At 41.9% G+C, this 15801-nt stretch overlaps 2 protein-coding genes across 3 annotated transcripts in view; one reads left to right on the top strand and one right to left on the bottom strand.

The window, feature by feature from the left end:
* The window catches only part of LOC134345745 (uncharacterized protein C4orf54 homolog), an 86589-nt gene extending 73439 nt beyond the window's left edge, over positions 1–13150 (top strand). The window contains exons 2-3 of one of the 2 annotated variants that reach the window (XR_010017763.1): positions 1713–1757; positions 11954–13150. The gene's annotated coding sequence lies outside the window, so the exon portion shown is untranslated. The remainder of the gene's footprint in view (positions 1–1712; positions 1758–11953) is intronic. The other variant, XM_063046907.1, reaches the window with a different exon arrangement.
* mttp (microsomal triglyceride transfer protein) overlaps positions 1–15801 on the bottom strand; it is a 46384-nt gene that overhangs the window by 20006 nt on the left and 10577 nt on the right. Inside the window, exons 4-8 of the mRNA XM_063046908.1 lie at positions 5874–5981; positions 4632–4748; positions 2403–2542; positions 1275–1425; positions 950–1107 (exon numbers count right to left, since the gene is read on the bottom strand). Of these exons, the coding sequence (XP_062902978.1) occupies positions 950–1107; positions 1275–1425; positions 2403–2542; positions 4632–4748; positions 5874–5981 (674 nt within the window). The remainder of the gene's footprint in view (positions 1–949; positions 1108–1274; positions 1426–2402; positions 2543–4631; positions 4749–5873; positions 5982–15801) is intronic.

Below are 15801 nucleotides of genomic sequence, written 5' to 3'. Positions count from 1 at the left end.
ATTTATTTGTTTGTTTTCTTTCTTTCATTTTTGGGTTTGCACAGTTTGTTATCTTTTGCACACTGGCTGTCCCCCCTGCTGGTGTGGTCTTGCACTGATTCTATTATGGTTATTGGACTTATTGTGAATGCCCACAAGAAAATGAATCTCAGGGTTGCTTATGGTAACATATATGTACCTTGATAATAAATTTACTTTGAAGTTTGTTCATAGTGCTTTAAGAACTGAATGGTTGAATTATCGTAATTGTCATTACTATCCAGATACAGTGAAAAACTGTTTCGCAGATCAAGTTATTACAGCAGTGACACAAAGGTTTCAGATAATCAGTGATTCCTACCTTGCATCTCACATTTCCAACATTTAGGTGTTTCTCGTCCCATTTCCTCTGGTAATTTCAGATTTCATCCATCTCTTCCCAAACTAAGATTTGCTGTTTGCCGGCCTTTAGCACACCACTATGTTTTCCTACCTCTCCACCTGTAACAGATATCCCCCTCTTATCTTGTCTGTCCTCAACCTTTAACCTCCCCCAACCACCTTTTCCACAAGTTTACGTTCTAATTTCCCTCAGCTCTGAAGTACAGTAACAGTTTGTCACTCTGTGGATGTTGCACAGTATTTCCCCTCCGAACCCAGGCCTTTGTTTCATATTGGACTCAACTCATCCCTAGCCCAAGACACAAGGCCAGTAGGATAGAAATAGGTTACAAAAGTAGGAAGGGAGCTATGAGGCCTGGATGGGATTCCAATACAGTAATCAGGAAAAGATAGCTAAAGGAACTGCACAAAACTCACACATGATTTGGATGTGATGAATTTACAATCTGAAACCTCAACATGCCAAATTCTGGAAGAGAAATGCAAATTCATCACAGTGCATTTTGTTTTTATAAAAACATTAGCATCATCTGCATCAACAAGAGGCAAAAGGAAATGTAGAACTCACAGTCTGCTATCACTTTCGCTTCTCAGAATTTGCAGGATCTCTTCCTTCTTAACTTTCCTCAGAGCATGAACCAGAGATATGAAGTGCCTGGAGGCAGATGCTTTTGCAAGGTTGTCAGGCTCTAGTTCTTCACGAATAGTCTGCCAGTATTCAACAAGCTGCAAACACAGAGAGTGATGGATTGAATTAATCTTTTCCAATTAGAGTAGTATCCTATTCAAGAGATTTCTATATGAGTTTAGCCAGCTGAAAAATATTTGTTTGGCAATTTCCCTGTTGAAAGCAGAAAATACTTTTAAGTCACAAGTACAGCTTCACTACTTACTGAAGGACATCCTTTGCATCTTGCTTTAACTACTCCAGAGATTAGAGAGATGGGGGCATATTCGGAATTCACCGAATTAACAACACTGCTCATCTGATCTCCTTGGATTTCTTTTGGTCCAGCTTCAGTTGTCAGAAACTCCAACCTCTGTCTGAAAGAAGAAAGAAGTGGTTTTACTGCAGGTATCCCTACTGAATATTCTGACTACAGTACATGGATAGAATTGCACTACTGTAATAGAACTGATGCTAGAAACACACAAGGTCAGGCAGCAGCTGTGATGAGAGAAAAAGTGAAATCTTAGACCGTTTTCTTGATGACCATCTTCGTGCTTTCTGTTTTATGATCACCATGATGCAATGGCTGATATGCATGTTCAGCTTTCCATTTTTTCAATATACAAAAATGACATAAAAGACTCTTCTTCATTTACCGCAGGTGAGAGTTGTGCAGTGGTCAGAAATTTCTGGCCAATCTCATATGGTAAGACGGATTCTTGACCTCACAATCTACCTTACCATGGCCGTGCACCTTATTATCTGCCTGCACTGCACCTTTTCTGTAACTGAAACACCATATTCTGCACTCTATTATTATTTTTCCCTTGTACTACCTTGATGCAATGATATGATGGAATGATCTATATGGATGGCATGCAAGACAAAGCTTTTCACTGTACCTCAGTGCACATGTCAATAATAAACCAATTTACCAATCTGGACAAAACTTTTAGAATACATGAACCTAAATCCTGACATATATGGTAACCAATAGTGTTAACTCTGCTGAAGTGACTGCATTGGGTGTACATTTGGGGTTTTGGCACTGAGAATGATTCATTTGGGCGATATGGCAGCACCAGCAACCCAGGTTCAATTCCCACCGCTGTCTGTAAAGAGTTTGTACATTCTCCCTGTGACTGCATGGGTTTCACCCGGGTGCTCCAGTTTCCTTCCAGGTTCCAAGATAGTTAGTAGGTTAATTGAGCAGCATGGGCTCGATAGGCTGGAAGTTACCAAACTTTATCTCTAAATCATGGAAGAGACTACAGAAATTCAAGTCTTTCTTTTTAATATTAACCATTTTTAATCTCAATTCCATGACTAAATATTAACAAAATGTACTTACATTGATGTAATTTTGGCTGCAAGTTCTTGTCGTAGATTTAGTGATATCAGGTGATGCTCCTCAGATAATACTGAATGAATTAAATTCTTCTTTAGTACGTACATGCTCACTGATAGTGATGTTGTGTTAACCCCTAATACCTGGAAAACAAAATCAGTGCAGCATTAAAATACAACTGTAAAACTTTTCATGCTCTTGCCCTTAAGTGTAGCTTCAGATGTAATTTCAAAATAACTGTACAATAATTCCCCAGGTCATAGGAATTAGTAACTAGAAATGTGCTAATTGCAATCAGATAAAAATAAATTTTCTTTCCCACACTCAAACCCACACATACACCAAGTCCTACACCCCAACATGGAAGACAGATTCTCAGTGGAACTTACATTTTGCCCTGCTAGAGTTTCCTCATCTACAACCTACCAAGGGACAGAAAATATCCGCCTTTCCCTTACAGACTAAGGCCACCTTAACAATTCTCTGCCTTGTATGACATTGGACATTGACAGATGACTCCACTTCTACCTGCAATTTCTGCAGTTAATTTTTCCAGTGTTTAATCAATTTCCCTGAACTTCTTTGAAAACATTTTTAGAAATCATAAAAGCAGAATTAAACAGCAAGGATAACACTTGGCACATCGTGCATCTGCCAGCTGCATCCTCAAACACACCCTTAAGCCTACCTCTGCAATGGTACACTGTAGACTACCTCTTGCATTACTATGACTTGCCTTTGATTATTTTTTTGCCAAAGTTCTTGCTTTCACACAGTACTTTATTCACGGTAAGGTTCAGAGCATTCAGACCGGTTACATCGTTGCCTGGCGTGGCGGTTCCAACGACAGGACTGCAAGAGACTGCAGAGCTTAGCCAGTTCTATCACAGGCACACCCTCGCCGCCATCAAGGACGTGTTCAAGAGGAGGTGCCTCAGGAAGGCAGTCTGCATCATCAGGGACCTTCAGCATCTAGGACATGCCCTTTTCTTACACTACCATCAGGGCAGAAGTACAGGAGTCCGAAGAATAACGCTCAATGATTCAAGTAGAGCTTTTTCCCCTCTACCATCAGATTGCTGAGCAATTCATGAGCACTATCTTACCATTCCTTCCTTTTATACAAGTTACTTTTTTTTTGTAATTTTGTACCTTTGCGCTGTACTGCTGCTGTAAAAAAAGAATTTTCACAACGTATAAGTCAGTGATAATGATCTGATACTGATTCTGATTTAACCTATAATTTATGTTCTGTCTGTTGTCAACACCCATGTGCTTGCTGCCAATATGTTGCTGCAAGAAAGATTTTCATTGCATTTGTACTTCTCTGTACTTGTGTACATGACAATAAGCTCAACTTACTAATAAGCAAAGCAATGACTTCAAAGGAATTGTCTTTACCCCCAAAATAGTGGGAACCCTGGGATTTGCAAACTGAAAAAAGCTGTTGAGAGGAAACTGAATAAATTCAAGAGGCAGAAAAGAACGGAAATGTCTGTTGATGTAAAGAGTGAGCTAGAGTGAGAGTGAGTCAGAATCAGAATCAGGTTTATTGGACTTATGTGATATGAGTTTGTTGTTTTGCAACAGCAGTACAGTGTAAAGATACAACACATCACAAAATACAAAATAAGTAAATAGTTGAAAGAAAGGAATAATGACGTGGTGTTCATGAGTTCATAGACCATTCAAAAATCCCAAGCAGAAAGGAAGAAGCTGTCTCTGAATTACTGAGTGTGAATCTTCAGGCTCCTGTACCTTGCCCCTGATGGTAGTAACAAGAAGAGGGCATGTTCCAGGTGGTGAGTGTCCCAGATGGGAATGAGGGTATTATAGAATAAACATCAGTTTGATGTGCTGAATTTTAGTTCCAGTGTTCTAAATTTGACACTATTCTATATGAATTATTCCCAGCTTTTGTATCTGCACATACACCAGGTGTTATACTCAGAAGCACAGCAGATAGATAAAAACGGCTTCTCCCTCACCTGGTCTCACCTATCACCTGCCAGCTTCTACCCTTCCCCACCTCCCACCTTCTTATTCTGGCTTCTTCCCTTCTAGTCCTGATGAAGAGTTTCAGCCAGAAACATTGACTGTTACCTCACCTCCATAGATTCTGCCTGACTTACTGAGTTCCTCCAGTGTTCTGTGTGTGTTGCTCAAGATTTCCAGCACCTGCAGAATCTCTCATGTTTATACCCAGCAGATAGATATGCTGTTGACACTGACCTTGTTGTAACCAGTGAATCCTCTCTGTGACACCTTGCAGCTGTCCAGTTTTTTCATTTTGGTTACCTGGTCATCGTGTGCCTGGTAATCAACATTGCACTTTCCGGAGATATCAACCTGGAGATAGAGCGAGCAGAGATTGAAATGTGGATGACGATGAAACAAAGGGGAAAAGCTGAACATGAGGGAAAGTGAGCAGATGCTGTATTTTTTTTAAAAAGAGAAAGCCCAGGCATCATGGGTTCTTGTCTTTCAACAACCCACTGTGGACTCTGTTATTGTTCAGCTAACATGTACATTTTTGGTGTCAGAAAGTGAACAGATTTCCAATGAAGTGTGGAAGCAGATTGCAATTGACAACTGCTCTGTGTACCAGTAGAGTGATAGGTGATGAATTTCTCCATACCACCTCCATTCTATTCCCATCCCGTTTTCTTTTTCAATACATTATTTGATATTGATTGTCCATTCTAATTCACCTACGAATCCTCATAATATTTATCCCTCAAACCTTTAGACTTTACTTTCTTGGGAGGTAAAGCAGGGTTGGCTTGTCACATTTACAAATATCTACAGATATACTTCTGAAAGAATCCTGGCAGATTCGTTGTGCCCTGGCACAGCAATTTAATGTAAGAAGCTACACTCCTGTGCATTTGAATAGCTGTACCAGGGAGATGGTAGTCGACCCCGCCCGGTACAGCAAGGCACATCCCTACCCATCATTGGTAGCATCTGCGGAAGACTCTGCCTCAAAAAGCAACATCTATCATCAAATGTCCCCAGTATCGAGGCTATGCCATCTTTTTGTAGCTACCATTGGGTAGGACTGGGAAGTCCTACACCGTCTGGTTTGAGAACAGCAATTTCCCTTCAACCATTTGGTTCTTGAACCAACTAGCAAAACCCTTATCATTGTAGTTTAACAACACTATAAGCACTTTACCAATTTGCACTATAATGGACTTTGCTTTTTGTTCTAATTTGGTTTTCTTGTATAAAAGTTTGTGTAAAATGTATGTTTTTCTTGTCAATGTTACTTATATGATGCTATGTAACTATGACGCTGCTCAAAGCAAGTTTTTCATTGTATCTGCGCATACATGCCTTGTGTTTATGACAATAATCTCAAATTTAACTTTGACATTAATTGCTCAAGCATCCATGGACAATCAAGATTTCCTCCCATCTACCCCAACCCACAACTCCGAAGATATATAGAACATTGCATCAAATATTTACCTCAGTAACACGTCTAGACTTGAATTGTACTTGGAACAAGCTGGCTAGACCTCTCTTGATATTTTGCAGCACCACAGGCTCATTTGAGAATGAGTAGAATGTTTTCACCTGGAGAATAAAAAAAAAAATCGAAGAAGCAGGTAAACATAAGACCATAAGATATAGGAGCAGAATTAGGCCATTTGGCCCATCGAGTCTGCTTCGCCATTTCATCTTGGCTGGTCCATTTTTCCTCTCAGCCCCAATCTCCTGCCTTTTTCCCATATCCCTTCATGCCCTGACCAATCAAGAATCGATCAACCTCTGCCTTAAATATACATAAAGACCTGGCCTCCACAGCTGCCTGAGGCAAAGAATTCCAGGGATTCACTACTGTCTAGCTATAGAAATTCCTCCTCACCTCTGTTCTAAAAGGATACCCCTCTATTCTGAGGCTGTGTCCTCTGATCTTAGACTCTTCCACGATAGGAAACCCATGTCACAGCTGGATTTCATCTTGAAGAATTATGTAACAAGAGCCCATTTATCTTTGTAATAATACCTCACATTGCTTCACTGAAATGTTAACAAAACAATGGGAATTCCAGTGTTCTAAGGTCAGGCTAGCGTGGAAGGAGTGCCTTACACCTCCTTTGGTAGAAACATAACTCCACCCCGCCACCCACTCTAGACTGTAATGAATTTTAAAATTTAATAACGTCTTGGTTACACAATTGTCTCACCGATTCCATCTCCACAAACGCGAGGAAAGACTGGGATCAAGTGGTAACTTCTTCCAGTGAATTCTGATTGGAATTAAGGTGCGAATTTGCAAAAGGACAATTCATAAAGAGACTCAGGGACAAACCACCATACACAGTGGTCTTTGATGTGACAACTAACAAGTGAAATGCCACTGATGGGCCTATCAGATATAATTGGGGCTACTAAAATGTAGCAGTAATGTAACAGGGAGATGCCTGCTGTCTCACAGCTTCAGAAATCTGGGTTCAGTCCTGACCTCTGGTGCTGTCCGCGAGGGGTTTGCACATTCTTCCCCTGAGTGCTCCAGTTTCCTCCCACCTCCCAAAGACATCATAGGTTAAAAGGTTAAAAGGCTGCAATACATTGCTTCGAGTATAGGTTGGTGGTTGTATCCCAGGGAAGTTGACGGAACTGTGGGGAGAATAGGCCACAGGCAAAATTAGTGGGAGAATGAGATTATTCTCTGACCTAACAGGGATGTACGTTTGTAATTGGTAGAAATGCCTCCGTCTATGTCTAAAGAAAATAAGGATAAAAAGATACTTGTCTTTTGAACTTCCACGTTTGTCGATCTGCTATTAGCACACTCTAGGAGCCAAGACTTTGAACTTTAACCAACAATTCAGCTAAACCTTATTAAGCGTGCAATTAATACCTTATCAAGCATTGCACATTGTGTTAGAGTACACCAGCCAGGTGCTGAGTAAGCAATCCCAGAAGGCACTGAGTTTGGTAAGACTCAGTTCCAAAACAGCCTCAAACAAGAGATAATCTGCAGATGCTAGCAAGCAACACACGCAAGATGCCGAAGGGGCCCTGCTGAATGGTCTCGGCCCGAAATGTCAACTGTACACAATCGACTGTACACTTTACTATAAATAGTCATAGTCATACTTTATTGATCCTGGGGAAAATTGGTTTTCGTTACAGTTGCACCATAAATAATAAATAGTAATAGAACCATAAATAGTTAAATAGTAATATGTAAATTATGCCAGTAAATTATGAAATAAGTCCAGGACCAGCCTATTGGCTCAGGGTGTCAGACCCTCCAAGGGAGGAGTTGTAAAGTTTGATGGCCACAGGCAGGAGTGACTATCTGGCCTGCTGAGTTCCTCCAGCATTTTGTGTGTGCTGACAAAGCAGCCTTAGAGTTCTATTCACTACAGTTGGCACAATTAAAACAGAAATCTATTGAAGAATTATTTACAATTCAGAATGAAGGTATTACAGGGGAACAGCTTACACAGCCCCTTGAGTACATGTGTCCACCAAGTTCCTGAAAACTGTCAGTTTTTCTCTGCTTTGTATATCATGGACTCTGTCTATATTTCTCACCTCCTCCGTAAAACAGCCAACATAACTAAAGATCCATCCCACCTTGATATTCAATTTTCTCCCCCCTCCTGTCAGACAGACAATACAAAAGTCTGAAAGCACATGCCATCAGGGTCAAGGCAGCTTCTGTGCTGCTGTTGTAAGACTATTAAAGGCCTCCCTCATACAATCTACCTCATCATGGCCTTCCACCTCATTGTCTGCCTGCACTGCACTTTCTCTGTGACTGTAACACTTTATTCTGCTTTCTGTTATTGTTTGACTGATGTGATGAAGTGATTTGTATGGATGGCACATAAAACAAAGCTTTCACAGCCCCTTGATACATGTGACAATAATAAACCGATTTAGCAGCTCACCTCTTCTACCATTAAGCAAGATCATAACTGCAGCCTGTCAAGTTACACAGGATCAGGCTGTTAGGAACACGACACTATACTCAAAATTAGCATCAAGCACTTTCACCTTGTTGCAGTTCATGCATTAGCCAACCTGAATCTGGGATGGTGGGACAGGGGTAAGAGTCCTTGGATGAGGAAACTTAGATTGATCAGACCCAATCTTGACTCCTCTGTTGATTAATGTAATAGCAAAACTGTAAGTTTTACTCCAGTGTTCATCAAGTTACCAGCTCTAGTTGGTCACATCCCTAAAGCTTTCATTGGGAATTTAGTGGCACAGTGATAAACTAGCTTTGAGAAAACTAATTCAAATCCCATCAAAGCTGCTTGAGAAATTAAACAAATCTGGAATAAAAAGATAACTTTAGTAATGGTGACAGTGGAAATATTGAAATGTCATAAAGAAAATCTGGTTCACTGAAATCCTTCAGGGAAGGAGATGCGCTATCTCTATATACTCAAAGCTGTAGGTGACTCTACACACATTTAAGTGCTTCTTCAGCTCAGGAGCAACTAGGGATGGAAAATAGATATGGACATTACCAATAAGTGCCACTCTGTTGTATAAATTGTGTATGAAATGAGGTGAAAAGTCCCATGGCGCTACCACATATGACATTCGATGCTCAAAACTCCATCTTCCCATGCTACCTGGCAATAGAATCTTTATCACCTACATCTCCTTTGTTCATATTTTTCTTTTGTAACTAATGTGAAAGCATGCAGCATACCAAAAAAATGCAACATTTCTTTTTCTAGTTGCAATAGTGTGCTGAGGTCAATGTTCAACACCAGAGAACCTGGAGTAATGCTGAAGTCTATCATTGAGAAATGTGGGCTAATGCACAGGAATAACCTTTAACACCACTAGTAACTGTACAACTCATCCTTTACTGGCCATTGGCAGTAAATCTCAGAACGAACTTTGAATGCCTGTGTCTGCCAAATTTCTGTAAACTATCAGCTTGTCTTTGCTTTATGTGTCACAGTCTCATTGGTTTATTCTAAATTGAGATATTATTGCATCAACTCTCTGATCAGATTGGTGATGTAATGCCCAGAAGATCAAGGTACTACTGGGGTTACCTAACAACAGTAAGCAGCTCACTGATGACAGATTTCTATTGAAACTTTTAAGAATCGATCCAAGAAAAAGGAGCAAGATACTTACCCACTATAATTCATTCACCCAGATGAGCAGCTTGCATCATCTCCAGGGGCATTAACCAATTAGCCCATTTTGTAAATCAATGGTTTGTATAGGTTCTCTCCCCTTGAGTCTATTCCAAGTCTTTATCATAAATTCATAGAGGACAGAGTAATGTAGCATGGATTCAGGCCCTACAGTCCAACCAGTCCATACCGACCACAGGGCTCACTGGATAGTCCCAATTTCCTGCTTTCAGCCCATATCCCTCTAACCCCCACCCCTCTGAATACCAGTGCTTCTTATTATACCATTTCTGGCAGCTCTGCATGGAAAAGTTACCCCTCAGGTCCCTTTTAAATCTTTTCCCTCTCACCCTAGATTTATGCTCCCTAGATATGGACTCTTCTACCCTGGGGAAAAGACTGTTACCATCCACCTTATCTATGTCGCTCATAATTTCAAACATTTCTATAAGCTCACCCCTCATTCTTCAGTGTTCCAAGGAATAAACACCCAGCCTGGCAAACTCTCCATATAACTCAGACTATCTGGTCCTGGCAACATCCTCGTAAGTCTTTTCAGAAAACCTTTCAGTGTAACCACATCTTTCCTGTAACAAGATGATAAAAACTACACAGTACTCCAAGTGTGGTCCCGCCAATGACTTATACAACTGCAACATCATGTCCCAACTCCGATACTTACTGTCCTGACTGATGAAAACTAGTATGCAAAATGTCTGTTTCACCATCTTGTCCACCTTTGATAACAATTTCAATGGACTGTGCGCTTGTACTGTTAGATCCCGCTGTTCCATTACTCTCCCCAGTGTCCTACCATTCATGTTATATGTTGTACATTGGTTTGACCTTCCAAAATGCATCACATTACACTTATCTGTATTGAAATCTGCTTGCCCATCCTCAGTCCACTTCCCTGACCGATCAAGATCCTCTTGTAACCCATGATAACCTTCTTCACTATCAACAGCCCTACCTAATTTCATGTCATCCATAAACTTACTGATCATTTGCATCTAAATCATTTATATAACTAACAAATAATGAGGGCCCCAACACTGACCCCTGTGGCACACCACTAGTCACCAGCTTCCATTCCAAAAAACAACCTTCAACCACCAACCTCTGCTTCCTACCTCCGAGCCAACTTTGAATACACCTGACTAGCTCTCCCTGGATTCCATGGGCATAACCTTTCAGGCCTGCAAACCGTGTGGGACCTTGTCAACGGCCTTGCTAAAGTCCAAACAGAAAACATCCACTGTCCTCCTCACATCTATCTTTTTGGTTACTGTTTCAAAAAACCTCTAAAATGTTTGTCAAGCATGACTTTGAACACAAATCCATGCTGACTTTTTCTAATTAGATACAGTCTATCTGAATGCTCATAAAACCCATCCCTCAGAATTCCCTCCTGTCTGGCTGGCTGGCCTGTAGTTTGCTGGCCATTTTTAAACAATGGAACAATATTAGCTACCTTCCAGTTTCTTGGAGCTTCACCAGTGGCTAACATTTAAGCAAATGCATCACAGAAGCCTCCACAGTTTACTCTTTAGCTTCCCACAAAATTCCAAGGATGCACTTGGTCAGGTCCTGGAGATTTATCCATCTTAATGCAGTGTTAGGCTGTAAATACCTGCTCGCTGCTAAGATGAATGTCCTTCCAAAACATCTCCATTTGTTTCCCTTAACTCTTGAGCAACCATAGTTTTCTCCTCAGTAAACACCAAAGAGAAATATTTGTCAAAAATTCCAACCAGCTCCTGCAGCATGAGCCCTGCTGATCTCTAAGGGGAACTACCATCTCTCTGGCCACCCTTTTACTCTTAACCAATCTAGTTATCCTGATGTTCTTCCCGACAGCTGGATTAAACTCCTCCTTTTTCATTCTTAATTATGACTTCTTCAAGTTTCCCGATTGTTTATTCCCAGTACACAAGTGTAAAGGAGAATGAAATAATTGTTACTCCAAATCAAATACAGCACAAGAAGAAACACAATAAGAAAAAGAACACACAATAGAAAACACAATAAATATTAACACATAAGATAGCTTATATACATAGACTGATTGTGTGGCTATAAAGTGATGCTAGGCACAAGAGTCTCTGTGTTCAAGGTGATTCTGGCAGGAAATGAGAAAGTAGTGATGGTGGGGATGTGGAGCGGTGAGTTAGTGGGCGATGGAGTTGACCAGCCTCATTGCTTGGGGAAAGTATCCTGTTCTGAGTCGGTGTTCCTGGTGTGGATACTACGTAGCCTCTCCCCGATGGGGCATCCTAGTAGATGTGCTCTATATTCCAAGGAGTAACATGATTTGTCTTATCCGCATTGCCTTGAATAACTCCGTAAGATTTCCCCGACTCCTTCACAGATGTTCAAGATCTCTCGGTCCCAACAGCTGATTCTCAACATTTTATTCTCCAGGTATCCCTAACTCAGGATTGCTCTGGAAGCTGGCAAGGATGATGGGTGTTGCCTATGCTATGTCATAACGAATACGAAACCTGGGCATAAAATGATAAGTGTAACACTGATTTGGCATTTGGCATGAAATTTAAAGAAAAAGAGCTTCTTTTGGATGGTACATTTTACAACCACAATAGATTCCCAAACTACTCCTAGAGGGTAGTACAGAAGAGAAGGGTAACAGAGAGCACTGTAGATACTGCAGTGGCTCAAAGATTCAGTGACCTATGTGAGATTCTGATCTTCCACACTGTCTATGGCGAGTTGGCCCATTCTCCCTGTCACTGTACAGGTTTCCTTCAAGTGCTTCATATTTCTCCATCCTCCCAAAGGTGTGTTAGTTGTTAGTTCAATTGACTGCTGTAAACTGTCCAGAGAGTAGGTGGGGAGTCGGAGGATGGGAGAGGGTGCAGAAAGGGGTAAGGAGGGGATGGGCATGTGAAAGAACCAGCTGTGGTGAAGTAAATAGAGAAATGGGATTTATGCATTTGGACTTACAGATACAGTATGGAATCAGACCCTTCAACCCTTCGAGTCGTCACTGACCATCAGACACCCATATTTACCTTAATCTTATCCTGACCCATTTTGATTAAATGATCTGCATGGATAGCAAAACAAAGTTTTTCAATGTACTTCTGTACAGGTTCAAAGTTCAATGTTCAAAGTAAATGTATTATTAAAATACACATATGTCACCAGAAGCAATCCTGAGGTTCATGTTCTTGCAGGCATACTCAGTAAATCCAATAGCCATATTCTAATCAATGAAAGACTGCACCCAAAAAGGGAAGACAACCAATCTGCAAAAGACAACAAACTGTGCAAGTACAAAATAAAATAAATACATTAATAAATATGGAGAACATGAGATGACGAGTCCCTGAAAGTGAGTCCATAGGCGGTGGGTACAGTTCAGTGATGGGCAAGTGAAGTTGAGTGGTTATCCTCTTTGGTTCAAGAGCCGGATGGTTGAGAGATAATAACTGTTCCTGAACCTGGAGGTGTGAGTCCTGGGTCTACTGCACCACCTTCCGAATGGCACAGCGAGAACAGAACATTGCCTGGGTCGTGGCAGTCCCTGAGAATGGATGCTGCTTTCCTGTGACAATGCTCTCTATAAATGTGCTCAGTGATAGGGAGGGCTTTACCATTAGACTGGGCCTTATCCACTACTTTTTACAGGACTTCCCATTCAAGGGCATTGGTGTTTCCATTCCAGTCTGTGATGCAACAGTCAATATCCTCTCTGCCACACATCTATGGAAGTTTGTAAAAGTTTTAGGTGTCATACCTAATCTTCACAAACTCCTGAGGAAGTAGAAGCATTGACATACTTTCTTTGTCATTGTTCTTATCTGCTAGCCTAGGGCAGATCCTCTGAAATGGTCACATCAAGGAATTTAAAGTTGCTGGCTGTAATGTGTGGATCTATTTCTTTCAGAGCAATGACGTATGGACTGATAACTCACCTATGCTCATTGATCTGTTGTCTATGTATGCATATTGCTTGCTCTCTCTCTCTCGCTACAATGAGAATACACCAGTTAAAGCCATCTCCCGTGTGCATGCCTTTATTTAGCTGATATATAGTTGCATAGACACAACACTGGCCCTCTCCACCTCTGATCCCCTGACGAGGACTGGCTCATGGACCTCCAGTTTCTTCCTCCTGAAGTCAATAATCAGCTCCTTCATCTTGCTGACATTGAGTGAGAGATTGTTGTGGCACTACCCTGCCAGGTATCAATCTCCCTCCTTTATGCCAGTTAGTCACCAGCTTTGATTTGGCCAACGACAGTGGTGTCATCAGCAAACTTAAATATGTAATTGGAGCTGTACTTAGCCACATAGTCATTAGTGTAAAGTGAGTAGAGCAGGGGCCTAAGCACAAATCCCTGTGGTGCACCTGTGCTGATGGAGATTGTGGAGGAGATGTTGTTGCCAATCCAAATTGACTGGGGTCTGCAAGTGACAGTAACAAGAATCCAGTTGCACAAGCAGGTATTAAGGCCTAGGTTTTGAAGCTTATTGATTAGTTTTGAGGGGATGATAGTACTGAAGGCTGAGCTGTAATTGATAAAGAACATCCTGATGTATGTACCTTTGCTGTCCAGGTGTTCCATGGTTGACTGAAGAGCCAGTGAGATGGCATCTGCTGTGCCGGTGAGCAAAATGGAGCTGTTTCAACTCATTTCTCAGGCTGGAGTTGGTATGTGTCATCACCAACCTCTCAAAGCAGTTCATCGCTGTGGATCTAAGTGCTACTGGACGATAGTCATTGAGGCAGGTTACAATGTACATTTGAAGCCTGCTTGAAGAAGGTGGGTGCTTCAGACTGCTGAAGCGAGAGGTTGAAGATCTCAGTGAACACTCCAGCCAGTTGGTCAGCATGGGTCTTTAGTACTCGGCCAGGCACCCCATCTGGGCCAGACGCTTCGCTTTCCTGAAGGGTGATCTCACAGACTAAATTCACATCGTCGTTGGGGGCTGCGGAAGTTTGTGATAGTTCATCCATGTTTTGACTGTCAAAGTGAGCTTAAGAGGCATTGAGTGGATCTGGAAACGAAGCCTGGTTGTCACCTATATCACTTGATTTCACTTTGTAAGAGGTGTTGGTGTTCAAGCTCTACCATAGCTGTTGAGCATCCTTTATTCATTCAAGTTTAGTCTGGAGTTGTCCCTTCGCCCTTGAAGTGGCTTTCCGCAGATCATACCTAGACCTCTTGTAACTTTCTTTGTCACCAGTCTTGAATGCTTCTGGCCCCTGGCAGATTGCAGATTTCATGCTTCATCCAGGGGGCTTCAGGTTGGGGAAGACTCTGAATGATTCTGTGGGGACACACTCACCTACAACTGTTTTTATAAAGTCCATGACAACCAAAGTGTATTCATTCAGATCCACAGATAAGTCCTTGAACACAGCCAAGTCCACCAACTCGAAGCAATCCCATAGCCACTCCTGTGCCTCCCGCAACCATCTCTTCGTTGTCCTAACCTCTGGAGCTTTGCTCTTTAGCCTCTCCCTGTGTGCAGGTGGGAGTAGGACAGCCAAGTGATCAGATTTCCTGAAGTGTGGTCTGAGCATGGAACAATAGGCATTCCTTATCTTAGTACAGCAGTGTTCTAGTATGTTAGGACTTCTGGTGTTACAGGTTATATGCTGAGGTAATTGGGCAGGAAGTTCTTCAACAAGCCTGACTGAAATCCCCAACGATGACTTGAAATGCGTTGAGGAGGGCAGCTTCTTGTTTGGTGATGGCATCATGAGTATCTCATGTGCTTGATTAGGGTTGGCCTCTGGTGGCATGTAAACTGCAATCAGGATCATGGAAGAGAACTCTCTTGGTAAATGGAGCAGCTGGCATTTGATCAATAGATGTTCAAGGTCGGGTGAACATGAGTACAGCAAAACTGCCACATCAGAGCACCATGGAGAGTTTATCATGAAACACGCACAGCCTCACCTTTTGCCTTTTCCGACTCACCAGTTCGGTCCATCCTGTGTATCGAGAGGCCTTCTGGTCTGACCGGCATATCTGGCATCCTTATTCCTCATTTCCCTACAATACAGCAATCTTGCCCTCAAGTCGTCAATTTTGTTCTCCAGCGACTGCACATTTGCTAACAAGATGCTGGGTGGAGGGGGCCTCATCACTCTGCGTTTCTGCCTGGCTTGGAGTCCTCCTTCCTCCCTCCACCCCCAGTCTTGCTCTTGGCCATGTCGACGAACCTTCATCCGCTTAAAGGTGCCGTACCTACTTGCCTGAGAGTTAAGTCCGCCAAGTCCTTCAAAAGATCGTGTA

The sequence above is a fragment of the Mobula hypostoma genome, chromosome 4, assembly GCF_963921235.1.
Source record: "Mobula hypostoma chromosome 4, sMobHyp1.1, whole genome shotgun sequence".
NCBI lineage: Eukaryota > Metazoa > Chordata > Chondrichthyes > Myliobatiformes > Myliobatidae > Mobula > Mobula hypostoma.
The sequence above is the reverse complement of the archived record's forward strand: the minus strand, read 5'-3'. Positions and strand labels throughout refer to the sequence as shown.